Source organism: Leptinotarsa decemlineata, unplaced genomic scaffold (assembly GCF_025532065.1).
Source record: "Leptinotarsa decemlineata unplaced genomic scaffold, Ldec_3_MD MMD2_tig00026294_RagTag_RagTag, whole genome shotgun sequence".
NCBI classification, from domain to species: domain Eukaryota; kingdom Metazoa; phylum Arthropoda; class Insecta; order Coleoptera; family Chrysomelidae; genus Leptinotarsa; species Leptinotarsa decemlineata.
This window is the reverse complement of record NW_027412674.1, coordinates 7,154,872-7,180,087: the sequence shown is the minus strand read 5'-3', so window position 1 is coordinate 7,180,087 and position 25,216 is coordinate 7,154,872. Positions and strand designations below refer to the sequence as shown.

Here is a 25,216-nt window from a genome sequence, read left to right as displayed (position 1 = left end):
AAAATAATTATTTAGATCAAAATATCAATAATTCCTTTCAATATGCCACTTTGTGTAATAAAAAAATAGTATTATTTTATATTCCAGAGGCCAGTAGATTGGATTTTGATCTTTTCTGTTATAGTATAGTTCGTTGTTGAGTGACGTGCTGAAATTTATGTTCCATCGGGGCTGCACCAATATTGAAAAATGACAGATCTCGTGTAGTGTCAGTGTGCGACTGTGCTATACAAGGATACTTCTAGTAGTTCTAGTTCTGTTATGGAAAACACTAAAAATAAAATTACGATTTATTGAAATTCAGCCACAGTATACAAGTATACTGTTTTAAATTACGACAGAAGTATTCTTCTTATCAGTTTACATGTATGCAATGGTATATCTTTCTAATTGAAAAGTAAATTAAAACATACCTACTCTCAACAAATCTAACAGTAGAAAATGTCGAAAATTTATAAAAAGTGTTTGGATAGACCCTGCAAGGTATGCACTTAATTATAGAAGATAGAGTAAATAACCTAAAATTTTGGTTTTTGCAGACAATCACGAATCACAAGAAATATTTATCAAGAATAACCAAAACTCTATATTATGGAAAGCTATCCAAATCTGACTCATTAAGTTTGCCTGTAACAGGTGGGTGAATGACTCCTTATAGGATATAAAGTACTTATACACATATGTTGTAATTATGGTTCACCAGGGGGTGTACTTAAAGCAATGACTAATTTTCAAATACTGGTCACTGAGCTAATTATGAATGAAATAGTAGAAAAAGTGTTATTAACCTTCATTTTGTATGGCAAGGTTTTCTGGTTTACACCAAACAGTGAATCTTGTAGGTCAACTGGTGACAACTAACAACCCTCGTACATATTATTGTCTTCCTGAAAGAGGATCCTGTTCAGGAATTTAGGCGGAACGTAATTCTGAAACTAATATAACTTGAATATAAGATTACCACAAAAAATATTTCAAATAGATTCAATTAAACAGATAATCTCTTTCAAATGGGAATCAAACCCATTATGATCTTTTCCTACAAATTTAACTTTCCTATGAGTTTTCTAATGATATTCGGAAATGTTTGGTTTTACTCACATGAAAAATAAAGAATTATACAAATCAAATGATTATTCCTTCCTTAGCTTCCATCAATCACACTATTCGAGCTTTGTTTCTCTCACAACTGCTAATAATATGAACATTCTATGAACAGTTAATCACTTATAGTGCTGCCCCCATGTCTAGCAGACTTTTTACAGCTCTTCGTGGATATGCATGTGTGAATTGATATTAGATATCGGGCACTTGTTAACCATCTGCAGACCTCTTTGAGAGTGCCTTTCATTGTGCGAGTTCTTATGTATTATATTATTGTTTCTTAATTAGTAAACTTGTTTCGGTAAGTGAATTTGTTTTATATATACACAGTGTTCTACTATAGTGAATATATTGTTTTAGATTGTATCTAGAGCTAAATTTGAAAGATATATACATGGTGCTCCTTTTTGTTGTGTTCACTTCGTTGCACAAGTTTATTTTTGTTGTTTACACTAAACTGGCAGTTTTATTTTTAGTTCGAAGTATAAAATAAACCTTTTGACATTACCTATATTTTCTTTTCATTTCCAAAAAAAATGACATCAAACAACTTTGATGTAATCTTTGTGTAAAAGAAAATCTCACATGTGAGTTCTCGCTTGATTTTTTGGGGCGCGAATTATGTAGGGTTAAAATACCTATAATAAAAAATTTATTAAAAAAAAAGTAAAATCTCTCAGACTTATAAGCAGCTTACTAATAGGTATCATTTGAAATTTGTAATTAATTGAGAAATCTTGTGTTTTTGTTGTAATGCAGGCAAGCTCAAGTTTCCTTCAATAGTTGGAAGTTTTAAGCTATCATGGAATTGTAGATATATAATCAAGATCTACAAGTACAAACTTGCTCATTTATCAACATTTTATAATAAATGCATTCGTAGATATATAATCATAATTTTTTTTTATTTCATTTCTCTTTTCACATCATGGGTACAAATTATATATTGTAAAAAAGTATTGACACTGGAATGCTCGATCAAATAAAAAAATTTTAGTAAACGGAAACTTGCAATCAGGGCTTTCTGATATAATAATAATACAATTGATACAAATAATACAATATAATAATAGTGCATCCGGAACGTCCAATTTTCCATGACTCTAGCGCATAAATCATGCTGAATTTAACCGATGGCATGGGTGATGTTGGCTTTGAGGACAGCTATGATTTGTGGCTGAGGGTGGCAGCAATGCCTTGAGCAAGACTGCTGCGCCCTCTCATGAAAACTCCTGTCAACTGTTGACAGGAGGAAATTTGCCAAATGCGCCGAGAAGGAAGCAACTGCCATACAAAGGGAGAAAGAATACTCGTCTTTCCAACTTTGAAGTTATTCTCGAATTCTACATACCACTCATCGATTAATCTGGTCTCCTAACCTGCCTTCTGAATCATTGATCTATAAACACCTCAACTTGTAATTTGATGGATGTAGCCGTTATTACATGGTAGGTATGAAAAATGAGAAAAGTTCCTATGTTTTTATAACACTTGTATTTATAACTGAGAAATGTTCAGTTCATCTGGGCCGGGAACAGCAGAGGTTTTGGAACCTACGAAGGCTCTTCGAACGTCATCCGGGGTTATCAGGTTGTGTAGTTCATTGATCTCAGGCTGTCGAAGGTCTCCACTGAAAACTGCATTAAGGCTGAAGTGTCTAAGTTGAGTGGCAGCGGGTGCTCATGTTCTTCTAGGTTTCCACCTGATCAATGGTCGGCGGATTATCGACAACACGCGGATACCTACTGTTAAAATAAGCGATGTTTCTCGCTAAAATTGAGGTTTTTCGCGATGCTTCTCGCTCGCGTAACTTGTGACTTTTTAGCAGCCACTAGCATTTGTACCCTATCAATGCATTGCTTTTCGGTGGACAGCCGCACGCCTTGACTTGGAAGTGTGATGGGTACGCCGCAGTACCGGTTATTTGCCACACTGCGGGCGTGAAAGGCCTGTTGGCCGCTCTGTAATCCATCACACTTTGGGAACGAGATGGGTGTTGTCTTGCCATCTTGATCTTAGACTGCATCTTGTGTATCCTCCGCGGATACCCTTCCGAACCGCCGGGTCGGGATTCCGTTCTTCGGATTTGGAAAGCGATTGAACGGCTGTGTATAGTCGAAGTAACCGGTATTGTGAATAGGTAAAGCTATCGGCGAGCTCAAAGGTCAAAAAAACCAATACAAAGAAATGATGCCGCTGCCAGCTAGTCCACGTGGACTGAAGACTTGGCGGTTCGTATTGGAAAATTTTTACTAACCGAGTTTTATGATTGGCTGAAGAGTCATAAAATTAAAATTGAAGTCATGTTACGGTGACGAATACAATGCGAGGATGTTTATACATTTCGTGTTGTCAATGTTCAGTTCAGGAACTGATCGCGATTTGAGTGTTGAAATTCGATATTGGTGCAGTTATATTACTTGAAATTTTTATTATCTGTTTGAAATGTGGCGTCCTTGGACAAGTAATAACGAGTGTGATAACAACGCAAACTTTTTCCTGTGTAGTGATTCCAATAGCGATGGTGAACAATGCGAAAAAGAGATACCAGTGAATAAGATTCGGATGCATTTGAATATCAAAACACAGAGAGTATGTTTCAATGTATAAAGAAATTAGGATTTAGATTTAAAATAATGAACAAACGCCAAGAAGTTATGGAAAGCAGAAGAATAGTAGAATTGCGTAACAAATACTTAGAACAAATAACTAAATATAAACAAGAACAACGACAAATTTTCTATTTCGACGAAACTTGGTATGAGACACAGTTACGAAAGGGTGGACTGACGGTTCGAGAATGTGTACGCCTAACATACCTGCAAACAAAGGATCGCGACTAATCATTGTGCATTGCGAAGGAAGTAAATAATGGGTTCCGAATTCTTTGAAATTATTTGGAAAAAACTTGAGGACTGCAATATTGACTATCATAAGAACATGGAAGGTAATATTTTTGAGGAATGGTTCGAAAACACATTGATCCCAAATATGGGTGCGAATAGTATAGTAGTTCTTGACAACGCTTCCTATCATTCGCGACAGCTCATCAAGGTACGGATAAAAATTCGAGAAAAGATGAAATACAAAATTTTTCAATGGATAACAATTTGTATTTTGAAGATAACTATACCAAAAACCAAGTATTTGAAGTTTTACAGACAAAAACATTTGAAAAATTGTATGCCTTTGAGAGTATTGCTGAAAAGTATGGACACACCATACTGATATTTCCCCCCTATTTTCGTGTTTTCAATCCCATCGAGTTGATTTGGGGACAATTGAAACAAAGCATCAGGCTTAAAAATAATTTTCCAAAATTTGATAAGAAGGTAATAGAGCTAGTTAAAGAAGAAGTATCTAATATTACCGAAGAAGACTGGCAGAAAATGATTAAAATTCAATTTAAAAGTAATTTTAAATGAAAAAGACTATATGGAGATTGGACACTTCCATATCAATGGCGAAAATAAATTTATTATTGATTTAAATGACGACAGTGATAGTGAAACAGAGTATATGTAAGAGGAATTATCAGAAGCTTTCGAAGAAAGTTAGTGAAGTGTTTTTGAAGCGATCAATTATATATATATATATATATATATATATATATATATATATATATATATATATATATATATATATATATATATATATATATATATATATATATATATATATATATGTTAACTCTAAGATTCTCACGGATAAAGTATGATGAGCTGTTTTCTCGGGTTTCGCTCCGTGTTCTGTGTATTTTCTCCCCATAAGGATTATTTTCACAACGTTTCGGCAAAGTCTCATTTGCCATCTTCTGGTGATGTCTGGTTTTTTCAACTAGACTGATTAATTCGAACTCTGTGTCTCAATTTTAGTGGCAGCAACGCAGGTAAAGGGAAACATCCATCCCTATAAATTGAGACACAGAGTTCGAATTAATCAGTCTAGTTGAAAAAACCAGACATCACCAGAAGATGGCAAATGAGACTTTGCCGAAACGTTGTGAAAATAATCCTTATGGGGAGAAAATACACAGAACACGGAGCGAAACCCGAGAAAACAGCTCATCATATATATGTATATATATATATATATATATATATATATATATATATATATATATATATATATATATATATATATATATATATATATATATATATTGTGTACTATTGAATAGTACACAACGGATGAACACCCGGAAAAACAACACATCATATTTAATCGAGTGGGTATGATATAAAAATCGAAAATGAAACAATTAGTGGACACAACACTCCAAAAGTGGGGCAAACTTTAGCTGCCTACGTGGTCATGTTAGATGTAGCCTGGGAATTCTAGGTCTTCTAACTGGAACCACAAATGTGCGGTTGGCTCCTGTTGTTGACTCCCTGCATATGTGTTGTTTCCTGCTTTCGGCAAACAAGTGTTGCCCATCTTTACACTTGGCTGCACCGCGCTGATGAGGCCAATAGCCAGAAACACGTGTCCGCGGTTTGCCCCACTTTTGGAGTGTTGTGTCCACTAATTGTTTCATTTTTGATTTATATATATATATATATATATATATATATATATATATATATATATATATATATATATATATATATATATATATATATATATATATGTATATATATATATATATATATATATATATATATATATATATATATATATATATATGTATATATATATATATATGTATATATATATGTATATATATATATATATATATATATATATATATATATATATATATATATATATATATATATATATATATATATATATATATAACTACTACTATATACTTAACTACCTGGACCTAACATTGAATATAACCACAACACAACACAATTTCAAATGGCAATATACAGGAAACCCACACAAACAAGCTCCACCATACCCGCAAGTTCAAAGCATCCACCATCACACAAAATGGCTGCCTATAACGCATTCATATATAGAATGTTAAGTATACCACTCAGCAATGAAGCCCGAAACAACTATGAAAAAGAAGAAGACAAAGACCAAAACGGGATATACAGTATACAATGCTCGGACTGCAACAAATTCTATATCGGCCAAACCAAGAAAAAACTGATCCAAAGGTACAATGAGCACAAAAAGGCATACATAAATCCAATAGTATATAAATCAAACCTCGCAACACACGCCATACAAAACAAACATAATTTTCCCCCCACCAGAGAACATAAAACTCATAATGTCCGCATCGACATTTGGGAAAACTTGAACATCCATAAATTTAACAGTCATGAATCACTTATCGAGAAACAATTACAAATCAAAACACAACAAGACCTCACATTCAATATATTAAACAAAACCATACACATTCCTAGAGAAGATCTAATACAAAGAATAGTACCTGATGCAGTACAAATACAGGCAAATTTACCTAAAGTACCTGAAATACCTGAGTTGAGACGTTCGGACCGTATAAAGAGGCAGACGACAGGATGACAAGTTCAGTTTGATGAGTGCCTAGAAGATGACAGTACGACCAGCTGTCGAAAGTGCTCGCAGTTAATTAATAGAAGATATAAAGATTCAAATTCTTTTGTGAAATTTAATATTCATATATATATATATATATATATATATATATATATATATATATATATATATATATATATATATATATGCGAGCGCTTTCGATAGCTGGTCGTGCTATCATCATCATCATCAAGGCTCTTTTCAAAAAAATGTGCGGTTAGCTCCTGTTGGTGACACCGTGCATATGTGATGTTTTTCAGTTTTGGTAACCAGTTGTTGTCCATCTTTGCAATTGGCTGCACTGCGCTGATGAGGTCAATAGCCAGAAACACGTGTCTGCGGTTTGCCAACAAAATTAGTTAGCTCCCTAACTATATTATTAAAGGGGAACTGTTGGAAGTTAGGTTGCACTATATCGTTTACATGAACTATACACGGCGGTGTTAATTTACTAGATCTCAGCTTCTTCTGTATCACGAACTTCCGCCTTCAAACGACCATTTGCGCGGTCAAGTAGTGGCGCAATTCACCAAATTCCTAAGATATTGGATGGCCATCCCTGCTTATTATTATTATATGGAATAGTTCTCGTGTAAAACTGAGCCGCGGATTAAGCATTCAAAAATTATTCACGATTTTTTTAAGTTGTAGATGATTATATAATTATGATCCGCATCTAAATGTCTGATGATTATGTAGTACAAATATTTTTGACGGAGACAAAATCAGTTTTTTTTTCTGCAAGAATCATGCTCCTAAATTTTGTTAGTTTCAATATCCCAGAATATTCTAATGCTGTACTTCTAAAATAGATAACATATACCTACACACATACACCTTTTATTTTTCAGAATTGGCCTCTGAACTGTTTTCTGAAGCTAAGACCGGAAAGTCTTTGGAAAGATTACATTGTGATGAAGCAGCAAAAATTTCCCGTAATGCTTGTGTTTCACCCTGCTCCCTCGTACTGGCCTTGCTTTATTTGGAGAGACTGAAAACTTGTAATCCAGAATATTTGGACAGAACCGCACCGTCTGATCTATTTCTTATATCTTTGGTTGGTAACAAAGTTTACAATAATCCGATTAGCCCAATAATTATCATTTCATTTTGGTAGATGGTATCCTGTAAGTTTTTGTTTGATGATGGTGAAAGCGATGAAGTATTTACAGACGAATGGGCTGCTTCAGGAGGAATGACTGTCAAAGAGTTGGTTCGTCTCGAGAAGGATTTCCTTTGTGCTATAGTAAGAAAACTATTTTGGTTCAAGAACTTGAAATTTAATGAGTTGAGTTTCAGGATTGGAAGATTTATGTGAGTGAATTAACTTTTTGGAAGAAGTTGAACGAGATTGAACAAAGCCTTGCATTGAAACAGGGCAGTTCAAGAGGGCATTTTACTTATACTGAACTACAAAGTCTTGCTGCGAGTATAGAAATAAATAAAATTGTCCATTGTGTTGTAGCTGTTTCGCTTATTTTAGCAGCTACTTATACAGCTGGGTTATTAACGATATTCGGATCTGTATATCTCGCAAGTCAAGTACAAGGGACTAGTTTATATTCAAAGGAATTGGAAAATTGTCAATCATTTGATAAGCACTTGATAACTGAAGGTTTGGGTTCAAAGCCGTATATAATCGAAACTAAACCCAGTTCTGAATTTACCTATGTGCAGAATTCGGATGTAATTGACGTTTTCACAACTAGTATTTTACTGGCATCAATTAAAGTTAATGTTACTGATGACGATGGAATGACTACCAATGATGCTCAATTCATTTCTTGGGACTATTGGAACATACCTATTATGGAATGGCTTGCAAAATCGTCTGAAATTGTTATGACTTACAGTGATGGAATTCCCTCGTCGTACTTCTCTTATTATCTGGAGACGTCAGCATTCAATTCAAAATGTATTGAATTAGAGGACCAGGTTCATAAAGCAACTAAAACAAGACTGCAGGATCAGATTGAGTCTTCTTGGCATGAGGAGTGGATTGATACTTTGAAATTCAGTTTATTTTTTGATAGGACTGCTCCTTATGTTCATGGCATGAAGGTGTAATGTGTCTTATATTATGGGAATCCTTTGATACTGAATTTATGTTCAATTGTGGAATACGATGATCAAAAATAAAGAATAATAATTTGCTATCTTCAGAATGTTTCAACATGAGAACCACTAAAGTCCATTACTACTAAATTCTATAAGGATTTTAATAATTAAATGAATATATAAAACAACATCTTGTATTTTTAATGTCCTTCGATCTGGGATAAAAGGTAATGGGAAAAGGATACCAAAATCAATTGTTTAAATTTGTAGAATTGCCGACGTTTTTATTAATGTCTTTCTAATGGCTGAAAATACATGAAGGTCATTAAACATAAATGAAAAAATTTAATAGGTAGTTCAACATATAATACATTTGAAATTCTAAGTAAACTAAGTATAAAACCAAGATAGAAAAGATATCCTAGAGATTTTGGAGCTACAAACAGATTCTTCAGGATTTCAAGGATATCACTTTAACTAATTTTCAATGGTTGATTATTTTCTTATTCATTTTATTTATGTTGGAATTGGCCGCGGTGGTAGTGCGCCCGACTCACGATCGGAAGACCGTGGGTTCGATTCCTGCCTCGACCAGATATTTTTCTCGAGAGAATTTATCTGGTTGAAGCTGGGATGATTCTGCAACCGTGTTAGGAATCACACGTTAAAAGGTAAGACCTCGTTAGTCCTTAGCTCGTACAAGTTTCTCAACTTCTGAGAGTTGTCGTTCGTATGGGAGCGACAGCTGATCAACGGAAAAACAGATTTTTAAACAGATGTTTATAGGTATCCATAAATGATGCATTTCATTATTTCAGACTTCAATTGTCTAATATGATATAAATTGATTCGAAATCCCTGAAAGAATCTGTAAAAAATTAAAAAGATTATCTGAAAAATAACAATTATATTAAGCAAAAACTGAAATTACAATAAAATAAAATACAAGCAACAACCAAAAAATAAAATAAAAATTGAACAATTGACACGAGATGAAAATTAAAAAATTAATTATCAAGAAATGAAAATTAAAAGATTCCAAACCAAGTTACTACACGATGTTTCGACTGTTAGTATCCACAATCGTCTTCAGATGATAAATGGACTTATTCCTCCGAGATCTGACTGATACGTGGACGACACCTTCATAATATGGAACCATGGGAATGAAGAACTAGACACCTTCCTGAAGCACATCAACAACGCAAGTCCTTCCGTCACTTTCACAATGTAGAAGGAAGTCCATAACGAATTGCCATTCTTAGACATATTGATGAAGAAGACCGACACTAAATGGGAAACATCTGTATATCAAAAACACACTCACACAGGACAGAATTTGAACCAGGAATCCAACCACCATCAATCGACTAAGAGAGGAATCATCAAGATTCTACTATACCGTGCTTTTGGGCTCTATAATACAAAGGAAGGTCTCGAAAAGGAACTAGGCATCATCAAAAATGACCTTCAACGGAATGGCTACCATAAAATGATGGTGGAACAGGCTTTAGCTAGAAAACAGCAAGACCGCCACAAGGAAGAGAAACCACCACAACCAGTACTTGTACTTCCCTACATCAGAGGATTGTCAGAAAGGATAAGGATCGGGTCTAAGTATAACATCAGAACCTGCTTCAGATCTGGGAACACTATCCGTAACAGTCTCACGAAAACCAGGCCACCCAACGCGAACTGCGATTCCAAGAATTGCATTTACCGGATACCCTGCGAGTGCGACAATCATACATCGGTGAAACTAAGAGGCCATTAAAAGTTCGCATTGCCGAGCACAAGAAACACACACAGCGAGAAGAAACCACCAAATCAGGAATAGCAGAGCATGTTTGGACTCATCAACATAACATCAAGTGGGCTCAAGCTGAAATCATCCACAAGGAGAAACACAGGTTTGGGAGAAAATTCAAAGAAGCCGCATATATGTTGTCCAACAACGCATTTCGCCAAGCTAGCGCAGAGATACGCAACATATGGAAACCTCTAATCAAGCGGAACACGACCAACTCCCGCCAAATGGCCAGCTTCCGCTAAAACCGATGAAGCGGAGAGAGAGGATAGGTGAAAGCACTCGAATGACCTCTAAAGAGTCAAATATCCCAGGAATAAGGCCAGTGATCACCCGAAGACGATTGTGGATACTAACAATCGAAACATCGTATAGTAACTTGAATTGGAATCTTTTAATTTTAATTTTTCATTTCTTGATAATAGTGTTAATATTTTATTTCATTGTAATTTCAATTTTTTTGCTTAATATAATTGTTATTTCTCAGATAATCTTTTTAATTTTTTACAGATTCAATTTATATATTAGACAATGGAAGTCTGAACTAATGAAATGCACCACGAAACATTGTCAACCACCTTCAAACAAATCCATAAATGATGTTCAACTTTTCAATAGTAATAATAATAATACTCATTTCATAAAACAAAATACATATAAACAACAAATCAAAAATAAACGTGAAAATTCACTGAACTTAATGCATAACTCATAAATAATGAATACATGTGGACATTTAATTATTTACTCAATGACATTAATTGAAGTTGGTATTAGAGGTATTTGATTTTCTTACTGTCTGTGTCTAAAAATATTTGCGAGTCGCTTCTACGGTGAGAAGGATAAAATTAATCAAGTGATAACTGAAAACATTGACTTAACTATTCGTTTGATAGAACTGCAATAGTCCAGAAAGAGTTCACACTGGCCGAGTTGAAAATTGGCTTAACGGAAATTATTATATATATTATACCTATAAGTATATACTTTTTAATAGGTAAATGAGAAAATTATATGTATGTACTTGCATAAAGAGTTTAAATTACACGATTTCATTATTAAGGCAATTAAAATAGAATTATTGTAAAAGATGGCAACCTAACTCGTTGTATTGTGTTTCATTGTCAGACAGTTTTGATTCACTCCCACTGGTATCTCCAATATTTTTCAACATTATACATTAAACTAACAATGATTGATTACATTAGCCCTTATATAACACCACTGTAGGCCATAATAGAGGATTTTGTATTCCTTTACAATGTTGAAATGTAACTTATATTTCACAATATATTAATTTCAATCTAAGAGCCACCGGTAGACAGCTGTTTCAGCCTATTGGGCATCGTCAGTACCGGGCAGGCGGTCCTCAATTGAAGACAAAATGAGAAAAAACCAAGAAAGTACTTGATAAAAATAGCTGCGTAACACACACACACACGTTGTTTGATTTATTGAACCGTTATTCTTACCTGAACAAATTGGCATTCCAAAAAATATGGTTTTGATGTGTGGAACAAACGGATTTTTGACGCTACTTTCACTTTTCATATATATCTTCATAGAAAAAAAGTGAAGAATATTATTGATAATAATACAAAAAAGAAATTATAATTAGAGTTAATCTGGTGTGCCATTTGTCACAACTCTAGTGTTTCTATGCACTTTCATTGAACACAAAACAACTTTTGGGTTGAGATTTATTCAAATGCTTGATATAAAAAGAAAACGTCAGCTGGCAGTTCACAACAAACTAGTCGCAAGAAAATAAGTCGTGCAAGTATGAACACTCGATACCATGGTTATTTCGCGATTCGCAATAAATATTCGGATAAACATAAACATAAGCATGAACAAGCCATCTGCTTGCATTGAGCAAGCAGATGGCTTCTGGTCTTTCAAAAATACTAGTGACAGGATGGAATTTTGACAACGCTGTTATTTCGTTATTTGTATATACCAATAAAAACCAACCTTCCAACGAAAGAGAAAAGAGAGAGAGACCAATAAAACAAAACCTAAAAACTGTTAAAAAGTTTTTTGAAATAACTGGTTGGGAAAAATATTGAATGCCACCTCGAATGGTTTTTGTGACCAAATACTTAAAAAACACATTTTCAAAAGGCAATTTGTAGATAATTGTTTATATTCTATGAGGGATTCTTTGGAATAGGTAAGTTAAAAAAGAGAATTATCATGTTTGAAAAATAGAACAGTGTTTTGCTTTTTGGTATATACAATGAAGAATAAATACAAATAATCACCTCCCATGCAATTTTATATGGACTCTAGTAAATATGTTATACGTAACATTGAATTAAATGAAATTATTTGATGCTACATGGAGTTTTTTGCCCTCGCACAAGTCTATGAATTTTTGGAGTAGATTGGATGAGAGCAAGTTGTTAGCATCCCTTCACCCCTAGTACACTAGGGGTGATTTCTATCAATTCGTGGATGCAAGACATATCGCTACATTGGTGGAACAAGCTTCCAGGAGTGAGGCAGGCAAAAATTTTCATATAGGAACTTTTGTCCAAATTCACAAAAGATCTGCTAAACCACAACCGCAAGGTAAGGGTAGTGGTAGGCTCATTAAATTGTCGGCTCATTAAATGTTTGAGGATTATTGGCCTGGCAAAAGAAATTTCATGCAGGTTTTGGCAGGAGGAAGAAGAAACCGCACTACACATGATATGTGAATGCGAAGTCTAAGCAAGGCTGAGGCATGAGAGATGTGGAAATGACAAACCAGGGGCTATAACCTATATCTGATCCCACTATTGCTATCTCAAATTTCCTTTTTTTGGCTCTACCGCATTCATTTCGAATTATATAAAAAAAAGGCATGGGAATTTTCAATACTGTTTCATATTTACTCATACACATAACTCAGATACTTCAACTCCACACATCTTTCAAAAATTTGCAAGTAGAGGTGATCACCCATGCATTCCAGGGGTTTTGTATGAGCTAATTTTTCTGGAACATAAATGTTTGTTTCTGATATTTTCTGGCAAATAAAAATAGTGGAAATGAATTGATTTGTTTAATGTGAGCCATGAATTAAGAGAATATGTATTTTTCTAATGCTGAGAAAGTTGATATGCTTTTCATATACGTGAGATGTTGGAGAAATGAGGCTGGATAACCAGCTTTGTATGGCAAATTATACCTTGAGAGACATCAGTCATCCAAAAGATATTTTCAACGCATTGAGAGGAGTTTACAGAATCGTGGTTCCTTTGAAAAACCCTCAGGTAAGGTTTGCTCAGTAACTAAAAGAAGTGGCGATACTGAAATTGACGTTTTGGATAAGTTCAGAAGATATTCTCAGTAATAGTAAAGTAATTATTCAATTCAGGATTTGTGGAATATCGAGAAATTGAGAATAAAGAAGTGTTATTGAGAGAAACTGCATACCATAGTGCTATATCGACTATTTCAGTTTGAAAACATTTTTCTAGAAATGAATTCAGACCTTACAAAGCCAGAAAAATCCACTATTTGTGTTTACGTACTGTGATAGAAGAAAAATATTTTGTAAATGACTCCTCAGACAACATCGTCAGGATAGTTAAATCTGTAATAAAATATTATGGTGTGATAAGAGTAGATTCACTAATAACGGATAATTTAACAGAAATATTCATCATAACTGGCGACATGGAAATTCCTTCCTGCATAGAGCTACCTATTTCCAAGGGAAATTGTCAACAAGATGTTATTCTTTGATATTAAAGCATATTTTAATTGATTGATTGGTTGACGTTTGGCTTGGTGTGCTAAACACCAATATTATAGGAACCTCCTTTGAGATATCTGTAATGGGGAAATTATATTTAGAATTCTTGTCGGAAACTCTACTTGAGTTGTTGTTAGATTTGCCTTTGAACTTATTTTCTACAATGGATTGAATTCTCCCAAGCATAAAGTAACTCAGGTATCTTGTGAATACTGTAGAAGTGCCACATATGATAGAATAGCATTCTTAAATCCACATTATGCTAGTGGAGGCTATGTTTGCATATACTGAACATGCTGCCAGCAAATAGAGTATAGTGGTCGAGTGGTATTAGACAGGATAATAGACACAAGACATCATCTAAAGAATCAATGATGAATCATTAAATCTTCGATTTCAGTCATCTTTTCTGAGAAAAGTAAGATGGTTTAATAAGCCTAGGTCTTTGATATTACAGAAGTGCCAGTGTATTGATTCATATAGCTGCAGAAGTAAAATGACCATAATTATTATTCTAACTCAAGAACTTTTAATATCTACCTTCAAAGAGAGCAATTTACTATGAATTGTTCAAAAGTAGTCTTATTAACTGATTTCATTCTCAGAATTTAGTAACTCTAATTTAATTTTTCGATCAGTAAATGATGACCATATTGTTGATTGGCCAAACATCAGTCAGGTTTCAGAATACACCATTCATGTGAGTCTGCATCACAAGTCACACAAGATTTTAAGATCTTAAAAGAGCTTTTGAGACAACTGATCACCACATATTACTAAATAAACTGCAAAGTATTGGTACCAGGGAAACTGTTTTGTTATGGCTGACTGACTATTTATCACAATCTGAGCAAGTAACCAAAATAAAGGATTCAGTGTCATCATCTCGCGAGTTCGTTTTCGGGGTACCTCAGGGGACTGTTTCGGGACCTATATTATTTTTAATCTACCTGAATGATATAGACACCATCTATGGCTGTGATTTCATGACCCTTTTTGCAGATGACACTGTTCTAAATGTTCTAAATTATATATATATATATATATATATATATATATAATTTATATATATATATATATATATATATATATATATATATATTATATATATATATATATATATATATATTATATATATATATATATATATATATATATATATATATATATATATATATATATATATATATATATATATATATATATATATATATAAATTACTAAAAAATATATTTTTTCCCAAGAATTTCATCTCAGCTTTCGATGTACTCAAAAATTACACTATATAATTGTATAATCCAACCACATTTTCATTATTGTGCTAGTCTTTTATACTCATTTGACCAAAATAAGGTATCGACAAAAGTTAGAGAATTGTGGAATGAGGATTATTTTACTAATAGGTATACCAGTATATCAAACATGTTGAGTACATTGCAGTGACTGTCTGTAAGACTGTACAAGTTAGCAATGATTTTAATTTTCAAACTAGTACGTAACTTGCTTCCAACTTATTTTGAAGAATTCTGTACATATAGATCTCATATACATAACCACTTAACAAGACCGAGCAGCTCCCTAAAATTTCACCTTGCTCGATTTAATCTGACTAGTACGATGAAGTCTTTATTTTATAAAGGTTTGAATGAGAATACTGTTAATGTGTTACTGTTAATCAAAGAAACTCTGACTTTCTACCTATAAAACATAGTGTCCCGCAGGGGTCAGTGCTTGGGCCATTCTTATTTGTTATTTATATAAATGACAATTAGGTTTCTCTTGAGGCAGTTGAAAAAAACAATTCAACCTGACACTCTGAGAATGACATATTTCTTTCTGTTTCATTGGCAGATGGAATAATTTTATGGGGAAATGCCATCTTTCGACAACAAAAAAAAGCAGTAAGAATTTTAGCTGGAGTTGGATATAGAGAACATTGTCACCCACACTTTATAATATAAAGTTTGGCATCATGTCTTTACCTTCATTATATACCTACAATTCCTTATTAGAAATACACAGAAATGTCAACCAGTTACAAACCCAGTCATATATACAAGGACATAATACTAGGTATGCTAAGTTATTGAAAACAACTCCACGGTATAGATTAACCAAATCTCAAAATAATTCTCTGAATATCCATGTATTTAACTGCTTGCCGGAGAGAATCAAATCACTATCTTTCGATCAGTTCAAAAAACGCACAAAAAATATATTCTTGAACACTGCTTTTACTCCACAGACGAGTTTCTCGTCACAACAAAGCAACTGAGTCATGCACTCAACACATCGCTTCTATGAAATGTTCCATTCTGTTTAAGTTATTTATTTATGCATCACTTACATATACCGCCTGCCCGGTACTGATGATGCCCAATAGGCTGAAACAGCTGTCTACCGGTGGCTCTTAAATTGAAATCAATATGGGAATGATCAGAAAGTACTTATCTATTTATCTTTTGATTTTCATAGAATTATTTTCCAGCAGCTTGACTGCATTATCCTTTGTCGATTATATATATATATATATATATATATATATATATATATATATATATATATATATATATATATATATAGAATAGTAGTTTTTCGGGGATTCGGTCTGATTAGAATAAATATTTACTCTTTTTAGCTGCCCGAGATTTCGCTAATGTTTATTAGCTTTATCGAGGGCTGTAATATAAAAAGGACATGATAAATATATATATATATATATATATATATATATATATATATATATATATATATATATATATATATATATAAAACATAATAACGGATAAAACAGAATACCTGTGCTATTTGAGAATATTCAATTTGAAAATTTCAATTTTGAAAGAAGTCTTCAACATCAAAATGACAACTTTTTGACATTGAATAATGTGAAATACTTTTTCAAATTTTTATTATCGTTCATTATGGGGATTTATACTGTGTTACTATTACAGGATGTATTCAGATTTATATTTTTTGTTAGTAAAAATGAATAAATTTTACTGAGGTTGTCGATGTCTGTCTTTTTGTTGATATTTTTTCATTTTTACTAACAAAAAATATAAATCTGAATACATCCTGTAATAGTAACACAGTATAAATCCCCATAATGAACGATAATAAAAATTTGAAAAAGTATTTCACATTATTCAATGTCAAAAAGTTGTCATTTTGATGTTGAAGACTTCTTTCAAAATTGAAATTTTCAAATTGAATATTCTCAAATAGCACAGGTATTCTGTGCTGTTCATTTTTCCTTCTTCTAGTATTATTTCATCATTTTTGTTATTACTTTGTCATTAATTACTATATACATTAGTGATTATGTGAAATGAATATTTTATAATAATGTATGCATATTAGGGTGTTCCTAAAGGAATCAATAAATATTATTATTATATTATTTCAGAAATAATATGGCTGAAAATACATTTATTTTATTGGACCTACCTGAAGAAAACACTACAGGTGAACAATGGAAGAAACCTGTTTGTAATCCATTTGTTAGTGATATGTCTCCATGCCATTTCAATGAACACGGGAGGTTGTCGATATCTTTTCAAGATGTTGGAAAAGAATCACTAGGAATACTACCAATGGATTTTGAGAAAGATGCCTTAAGTTTTTCAAACATTAGTTTTTCTGCTAACAGAGAACATGGTTTCAAGAGCATTTTCAATATATCACAAAATGGCCGAGAATCCCTGGATAGTGGGAAAGAGTCACTGGGAATTTTACAAATCAACAAACTTGATGATAGATTAGGAAATGAAGATGAAAACATTCCAGAAATCATGTTGTCAACTATCCCGGAAAATAGTGAGGTTTTTGGAAATGTCTTAGATACAGCTTTTCTGTTTCCGAGTCCAAGAAAGACATTGTTCTCTAGTACTTCTTCTCAAAACTCGGCTTTTCCATCATTCAACAGCGGTAGTTTGGAGGAACCATCTAAAATATATTCCCTATCAAGAATTGAACCAGCAAGCAGTATTTCAAGTATGCTAGACTTCAACTCTGTTCCATCTGAATTAAATAAGGCAAAGATGATGAGTCCGGAAGCTATAGAAAAGCGCTTGCGAATACATTCTACACCCGGTGAAAATGAATTTCATCCATCTGCCAGTAAATTTTTTTGGAGCACTGGCAAAAAAATTAAAAGCAAAAACTTATGCAGGAAAAGCTTTCATGCTGAAAACATTGAATTTGATGGGGAGAAAGAAAATATACTTGTAAGTGAATTTATCTAAAAATAAAATTATATTCTCAATTAACAATTGTTCTAAACAAAAGTTGATTAAGTAGTCAAAATCTGTTGAGTTCATTCAGATGTATTTGTTTATCATGAAATTATTGTCGTTTTTTCAGCAAGACTCCATTTTGATAGAAGGAAAACATATAGCTCAAAAAATTGCCGATGGATCTATTTTGAATAATGGTTGGTATTTTTCTTGGATCTAATGATATAATGTAACTTCTTTAATTTGGAAACAGAACACAAGGCGTAAATATCTGTTTTCCATAAGTCATGGAATTGGCCAATATTTGATGAAAATCTATGTTAATACAGTGCCTTCATTTCAAAACTTCCCACCCTAGTACTTCGTTTAGCAGGTAGAATTTGCCGTAGGCAAAAAACACGTCAATTTAGATATCGAGGGGAAGTTTAAAACCAGTGCCAGTGGTATTTTAGGTTTAACACCCTTACCCCTAGCTACCTCCACTTAATAATTTTAAATGGCACTCCCTATCTGGTAACCCATCATTTTAACGATCTTAAAAATCCTCACTTAACCCCGTTCAGAAAACTGAAATTGATTGATCCGTTCTCGTAAAATAGGGCAAAAAGAAAATGAATTATAACAAAATGCAAAACTTTATGGAATCGTTACCTCAACTCAATAACCGTAGACTCAATAACGGTATATTTATGTCTATTTTTTACACAGAGTTTTTTTGCTATAGCTGAAAGTGAGATAAGGCCACACAATTGCTTCTTGGCATCAGTTACAATTAAATGGTGAAAACATTAATATCAGAGTTAGTAATTCCTGATTTTAAACTGTTTGTCAAGTGGTGTCAGTTGCACTGACAGTAATACAAATCGTAATGGAAGTCACTTTACAAGAAAGAACTGAAATTATTTTTATTTATGGTGCTGAAGATAGGTGTGCTCGTAGGACAGCCCGGGTTTTTAATGAAAGGCATGCAGGCCAAAATGTGAGTCACCGATATGTTCTAGACCTTGTTCAAAAATTTGAAGAGACCGGTTCTGTGTGCAACAAAGCAGTAAAGCAGCCGAGAGTTCTTACGAAAGCCGCACAGATTGAGATTTTAGCCCAATTCGCCGTTGAGCCTACTACTTCAATTTCGAAAGTCGCTAAGTTAGTAAATATTTCAGTTGGTTCTATACACAAAGTTTTAAAACTAAACAAGTTCTTTCGTTACAAAATGAGTATTCTTCAGCAACTCAGTGAGGATGACTATGATAGAAGAATTAAATTTTGTGAAATAATGGCTGTGAGAATTCAAAATGACCCGAATTTAATAAAAAAATATTTGCTTCAGTGATGAATCAACCTTTTTTTCTTAATGGCTTTGTAAATAAGCATAACTGTAGATACTGGGATAATAAAAATCCACACTTGTTTCAAGAGGATCATACGCAGTATCCACAAAAAATAAACGTCTGGGCTGGAATTCTGGGAAACAAATAATTGGCCATATTTTTATTGAAGAAAATTTAACTGGTCAATTGTATTTAAACTTATTGGAAAATGTAATCAATCCACTCATAACACAGTCCTTAGAACGCCAAGTTGATGAAGAAGATAACCCGCTCTTGGAAGAACAAAATTTACATTTTCAACAGGACGGCACACCGCCACACTACGCATTGCATATCCGACAGTGGCTCGATCAACGGTATCCTGACAAATGGATTGGCAGAAGAGGCGCTCTGGAATGGCCGGCGAGTTCTCCGGATTTAACGCCATTGGATTTTTTTCTCTGGGGTTATTTGAAAACAATGGTATACAAAACTCCCCTGCAGGACATTCAGGATCTAAGACACAGGATTACTGACACATGCAGACAAATTAATAACTAAACATTTACAAAAGTCCGACAGGTATTCGAGAATAGATTGTACTTTTGCTTAGCTACCAATAGTGAACATTTTGAACACCTAATAAAGTAAGGTACATTTATTTAATTGCAATAGCTATTATTTTATTTTTTATCATAATGAATTTTCTTTTTGCCCTATTTTACGAGAACAGATCAACCAGTTTCAGTTTTCTAAACGGGGTTGAGTGAGGATTTTTAAGATCTTTAAAATGATATGTTACAAGATATGGGGTGCCATTTAAAATTATTGAGTGGGGGTAGCTAGGGGTAAGGGGGTTAAACCTAAAATACCACTAGCACTGGTTTTAAACTTCCCCCTCGATATCCAAATTGACGTGTTATTTGCCTACGGCAAATTCTCACTGCTAAACGAAGTACTAGGGGTGGGAAGTTTTGAAATGAAGGCACTGTATGTGATCTGTTAAAAAAATAAGGTGAATGTTCAAATTTTGCGGGCTACATACATTTTATTTTTTTTATGCTGGTACACTTGTCTCGAATATATGTTAACAGTTTCAGATGTTTAGCATGTTTGTTTAGTTTGTTGGTGAGAGGGAGTTTGATGAAGGTAAAAAGACGCTAGGGATTTTCATAGACTAAAGTAAGGCATTTGATCTGGTAGATCACAAAATTCTCCTAACAAAGCTTGAAATGTATGGAATCACGGGAATAACCCACAAATGGTTTGTAAGTTACTTAGAGGGTAGATACTACTATATAGAGGATAGTAGAAATAAATCAGAATCTAAAAATTGTTCCTCGAGGTTTCTCAGGGTTCTATTTTAGGTCCACTCTTATATATAATATATGTAAATGATTTTTATAGTGATCAGTTCGTTATGTATGCTGATGACACATCTTTATTGATAACTCAGGAAAATATTAAAGCCACAGTTAATAAAGTATATGATGAAATAAAAAGAACCCAAGCATACTTTCATTGTAACATTTCCTATGGTATTATAGCTTGGGGAGCACCTAGTGATTGTTCCAGAATACTCAAAATTCAAAAAAGAACCATAAGGTTTATAGCAGTAGTTACCAGAAGGACAAGTTGCAAACTCATCTTCCATAATTTCAGAATATTGCCTGTTACAAGTATATACATTTATGACATATTAAAATATGTAAAATCACAAATAATCAGTTTTCCTACTCTTAATGGTAATAGGAATTATAATACTAGAAGTTCCCTACAGTTGGAAGTGCCAACACACAGATTAGTTGTTTCTGAATCATGCCCCAGGCTTATGGCCATTAAATTTTACAATAAACTTCCAAGTACAATAAAAAATCTGGCTCTAAAACAGTATAACTATCAAACCAAAGAGTTGCTCCTGGATAAATCCTTTTATTCTCTCAAAGAATATATGGATGATAACTTATGACCCCGTACATGTGTAACATTTTAGGAAGATTTGAATAATGATGCTGTTACATTAATAACAGATTATTTTTGGTTTTGACTTTTATATAGTATAGTACGTACATGTCCAACATTTTAGGCCGATTTTAATAATGATGCTGTTGCATAAATAGCAGTTTATTTAAGGTTTTGACCATTATATATTATATTATCTATGTAAATTGTATATTGTGCCTCTAAGTGCACGGAATTTGTATTTTTAATTTTGTATTTGTACACGTTTTAACATACTCAATGTCATCTATAGGTAATCCAACTGAATAAATATTATTATTATTATTATAAAAGTTGAAAGTGTTTTACGTGTTCGGCGACTTACTGCCATGCAATTTTTTCGGAAATTTTGGAAATGAAGTTGTGGCAGCGAAGTTCGTTCCAAAATTGCTGAATTTTGACCAAAAAAAAAACAGTCGCGTGAGCATCGCTCAGGAATTTTTTAATGACGTCAAAGGCGATTTAGATTTGCTTAAAAAAGTCATAACTGGGTACGATTCATGGGTATGTGGTTATGACATCGAAACCAAAGTCCAGTCGTCCCAATGGAAGAGCCCAGGAGAGCCAAGACCAAAAAAGCACGCCAAGCTCGATCAAATGATGGTTTGCTCACTGTTTTCTTTTATTTTCGTAGCATAGTACATCAAGAGTGCTTGTCTCATGGTCGTACGGTCAATAAAGAGTATTATCTTGAAGTTATGTGTCACTTGCAAGCAGCAATACAAAGAAAACGTCCGGTATTGTGCAAAAACAATTCTCTCTGTCACTCTATGTTATTGGCCTTTACTTCCATTCAGACACATTAAGCCATGTCTATCATGGCTGCACTATGCACTATGTTGTAATCCTTCTTATTTTGCTATCTATTTATGTTGATATTCTTTTTCTGGTGACAGTTTTCAGTGCTGAAATTTGTTAGTAGGTAGAAGAGTAAAACAAAAAAGGGGTAGGCTTATGATTGATTTAAGGATGTGTAAAAGTGGTATTAGTGAAGATAATAGTAATTTCAGGTCATTTTACAGTTATAATCAATATGTTTATTGAGTAATTTTAATATTTTTATAGTAAGTTTGAATGGTTAACGGAGCAGTGTCCTGTTTTCATTCTAATTATTGTTGTGGAATGTCGTCTATCTATTTTTTGGGAAATTTAAATACCATACTTCATTAGGATATTAAGAATGTATTTTTAGATATAATATTTTCCTTTGAGTTGTAAGTCTTTTGCCCATTGTTTTCTAAAATCATTCCGTATATTATTTTTAATAATTCGTAATAGAGAATGTTTATCTAATTTCATATTCAGCGGAAGATTAAGAAACGCGCCAACCTTTGCTAACTTATCTGTTTTCTCATTTCCATCGATGTTTGAATGCCCTGGAATCAACGCAAACTCAAACTCAATGTCATTCATTCCAGCCAACTGCCTGGTTTGTTTAATTTTCATTGTGATGTAATCTGTTTTTGCACTAAACTTCGTATTACCAATTCTGTCCAATGCACTTTTGGAATCACTTAGAATGAGGTTTTTTTAAAATAATTTTCTAGACACATTATCATTCCTGTATACAGGATATTCCATATTCGATGGTCTATTAGACGTATCTAGAGAACAAAAAAAGATGAGAGTTTTAAATTTTGGTTACCGATGTAAATGGTTGTGATCTATCATTTGAAAATATTTTCATCACCAATATGTTGCCACATCTACATGTAACAGACATCAACTTGGAAATTTCGAATGGAACATCCCATATATTATATCAATTTTGAATTCTGCATCAAAATCCAAATTACTTTTGTTGAACATGTTCTACTCATCTCTCATCGTTTTTGAAATATTATTTTTTTTGTCGAAAAAATGGTATTTTCAATATTTAATATCGCATGAATTAACTGATTATTGAACTCAAATTCTGACAACATTGAGATAAGATATGGTGGTTGTTATTTCAGAATGGAATCTTAATCTTATTTTATACAGTGTCTGAAAAATACGTCTACAACAAAAAATACAGGTCCGTATTTAAAAATTCAAAGATGGGGGTGCCCCAAGTCAGATGACGTCAAGTGCCAATAGCAAAATGTGGACAGATTTTCAATATGTCTGCGAATAAAGAAGATATAGGCAAAAAAATAATTTGGGATTTTTTGGTTTTTCTGTATATCTCCAGAACCAAAAGAGCTATATTCGATTTCTTTACATCATTGAATAGGTCTCTAAAATATGCAACTTTACCATAATTTAACCGACACTCTATCTCTTATCGTTTACGAGATCCCCATGTACAGAAACGAATTTGAATAGCCCTGTATTATATCATTTTGGAATTCTGCATCAAAATACAAATTACTTTTGTTGAACATGTTCTATATTTATCTCTCATCGTTTTTAAAATATTAATTATTTTGTATTTTTTTTGGCGAAAACAGTATTTTTAATATTTAATATCGCATGAATTAACTGACACATCAAACTCAACTTCTGGCAACATTGAGATGAGATATGGTGGTTGTTATTTCAGAATGAAACCCAAATCTTATTTCATACAGAGTGTCTGAAAAATACGTCTCAATTTGTATTTTCGATAAACGACATTAACTAATTTTTTTCAAATGGAACACCCTGTATATTATTCAATTTTCGAATTCAGTCAACTAATGTGAACAACTTTGATCAAGCATGTCCTATACCTATCTCTGATCGTTTATGAGATATGAATTATTCTATACAAATATAACATTTCGAATTCAAAATTCGGGGAAACATTTTCTATTGAACATTAGTTCAGAAAGTTTTAATAGAATACATGAATGAAATTTCATAGTGGGTGTATGACAAACATTACTATTTCGACACAAGAACGAACACTTTTCAAAATTAAATTGATAACAAAAATAATTCTACACTAGAAAACAAGAGATAATATTGTGAAACTAGCTTCTCAATTATTTGACATTTGATACTGATATGACAAAAATTCAGTAGCTCATGTGCTTGAAATGCTGACCATTTACTTGTAAACATTGATATTATTACGTGATTAGTCGTGGCTCTGCGGATTTCTGAGGGCTTGATTTTCTCGAAGACACATCTAACCCGATCTTTGAGTTCCTGTTTCGTATCGATAGGTGTTCTATATACCTTTTCTTTGATTTTTCCCAGAGGTGAAAATCTAGGGGAATCAGATTCGGTGATTGAAGCGGTGAAATCCAAGGATCAAAATGACGTATCCAACGATCTTCGAACATATTGGTTAGTTCCCTACTCACTTCACGTGTGCAATGTCCAGGCGCTCCATTCAACTAATACCAACAATACCGAGACAAGTTCAGGGCCAAATTATCCAGAAAATCACTCACAGTCGATCTCAGAATATCTAAATATTTTTCAGAATTCAACTTTTCTTCATAAATGCAAATAGAAACTTTAT

At 33.1% G+C, this 25,216-nt stretch overlaps 2 protein-coding genes across 2 annotated transcripts in view; both read left to right on the top strand.

Annotated features, from left to right (window-relative positions):
- Positions 1-202: 202 nt before the first annotated feature.
- LOC111512800 (protein CNPPD1) lies at positions 203-8,873 on the top strand. The gene is made up of 5 exons (XM_023168961.2): positions 203-483; positions 540-636; positions 7,479-7,684; positions 7,745-7,873; positions 7,927-8,873. The coding sequence occupies exons 1-5, from the start codon at positions 442-444 to the stop codon at positions 8,692-8,694; spliced, it is 1,242 nt and encodes a 413-aa protein (XP_023024729.2). The 5' UTR covers positions 203-441; the 3' UTR covers positions 8,695-8,873.
- A 3,602-nt stretch (positions 8,874-12,475) lies between these two features.
- The window catches only part of LOC111512801 (uncharacterized), a 38,457-nt gene continuing 25,716 nt past the window's right edge, over positions 12,476-25,216 (top strand). Inside the window, exons 1-3 of the mRNA XM_074180259.1 lie at positions 12,476-12,665; positions 17,647-18,466; positions 18,603-18,672. Of these exons, the coding sequence (XP_074036360.1) occupies positions 17,654-18,466; positions 18,603-18,672 (883 nt within the window). The 5' untranslated portion in view covers positions 12,476-12,665; positions 17,647-17,653. The remainder of the gene's footprint in view (positions 12,666-17,646; positions 18,467-18,602; positions 18,673-25,216) is intronic.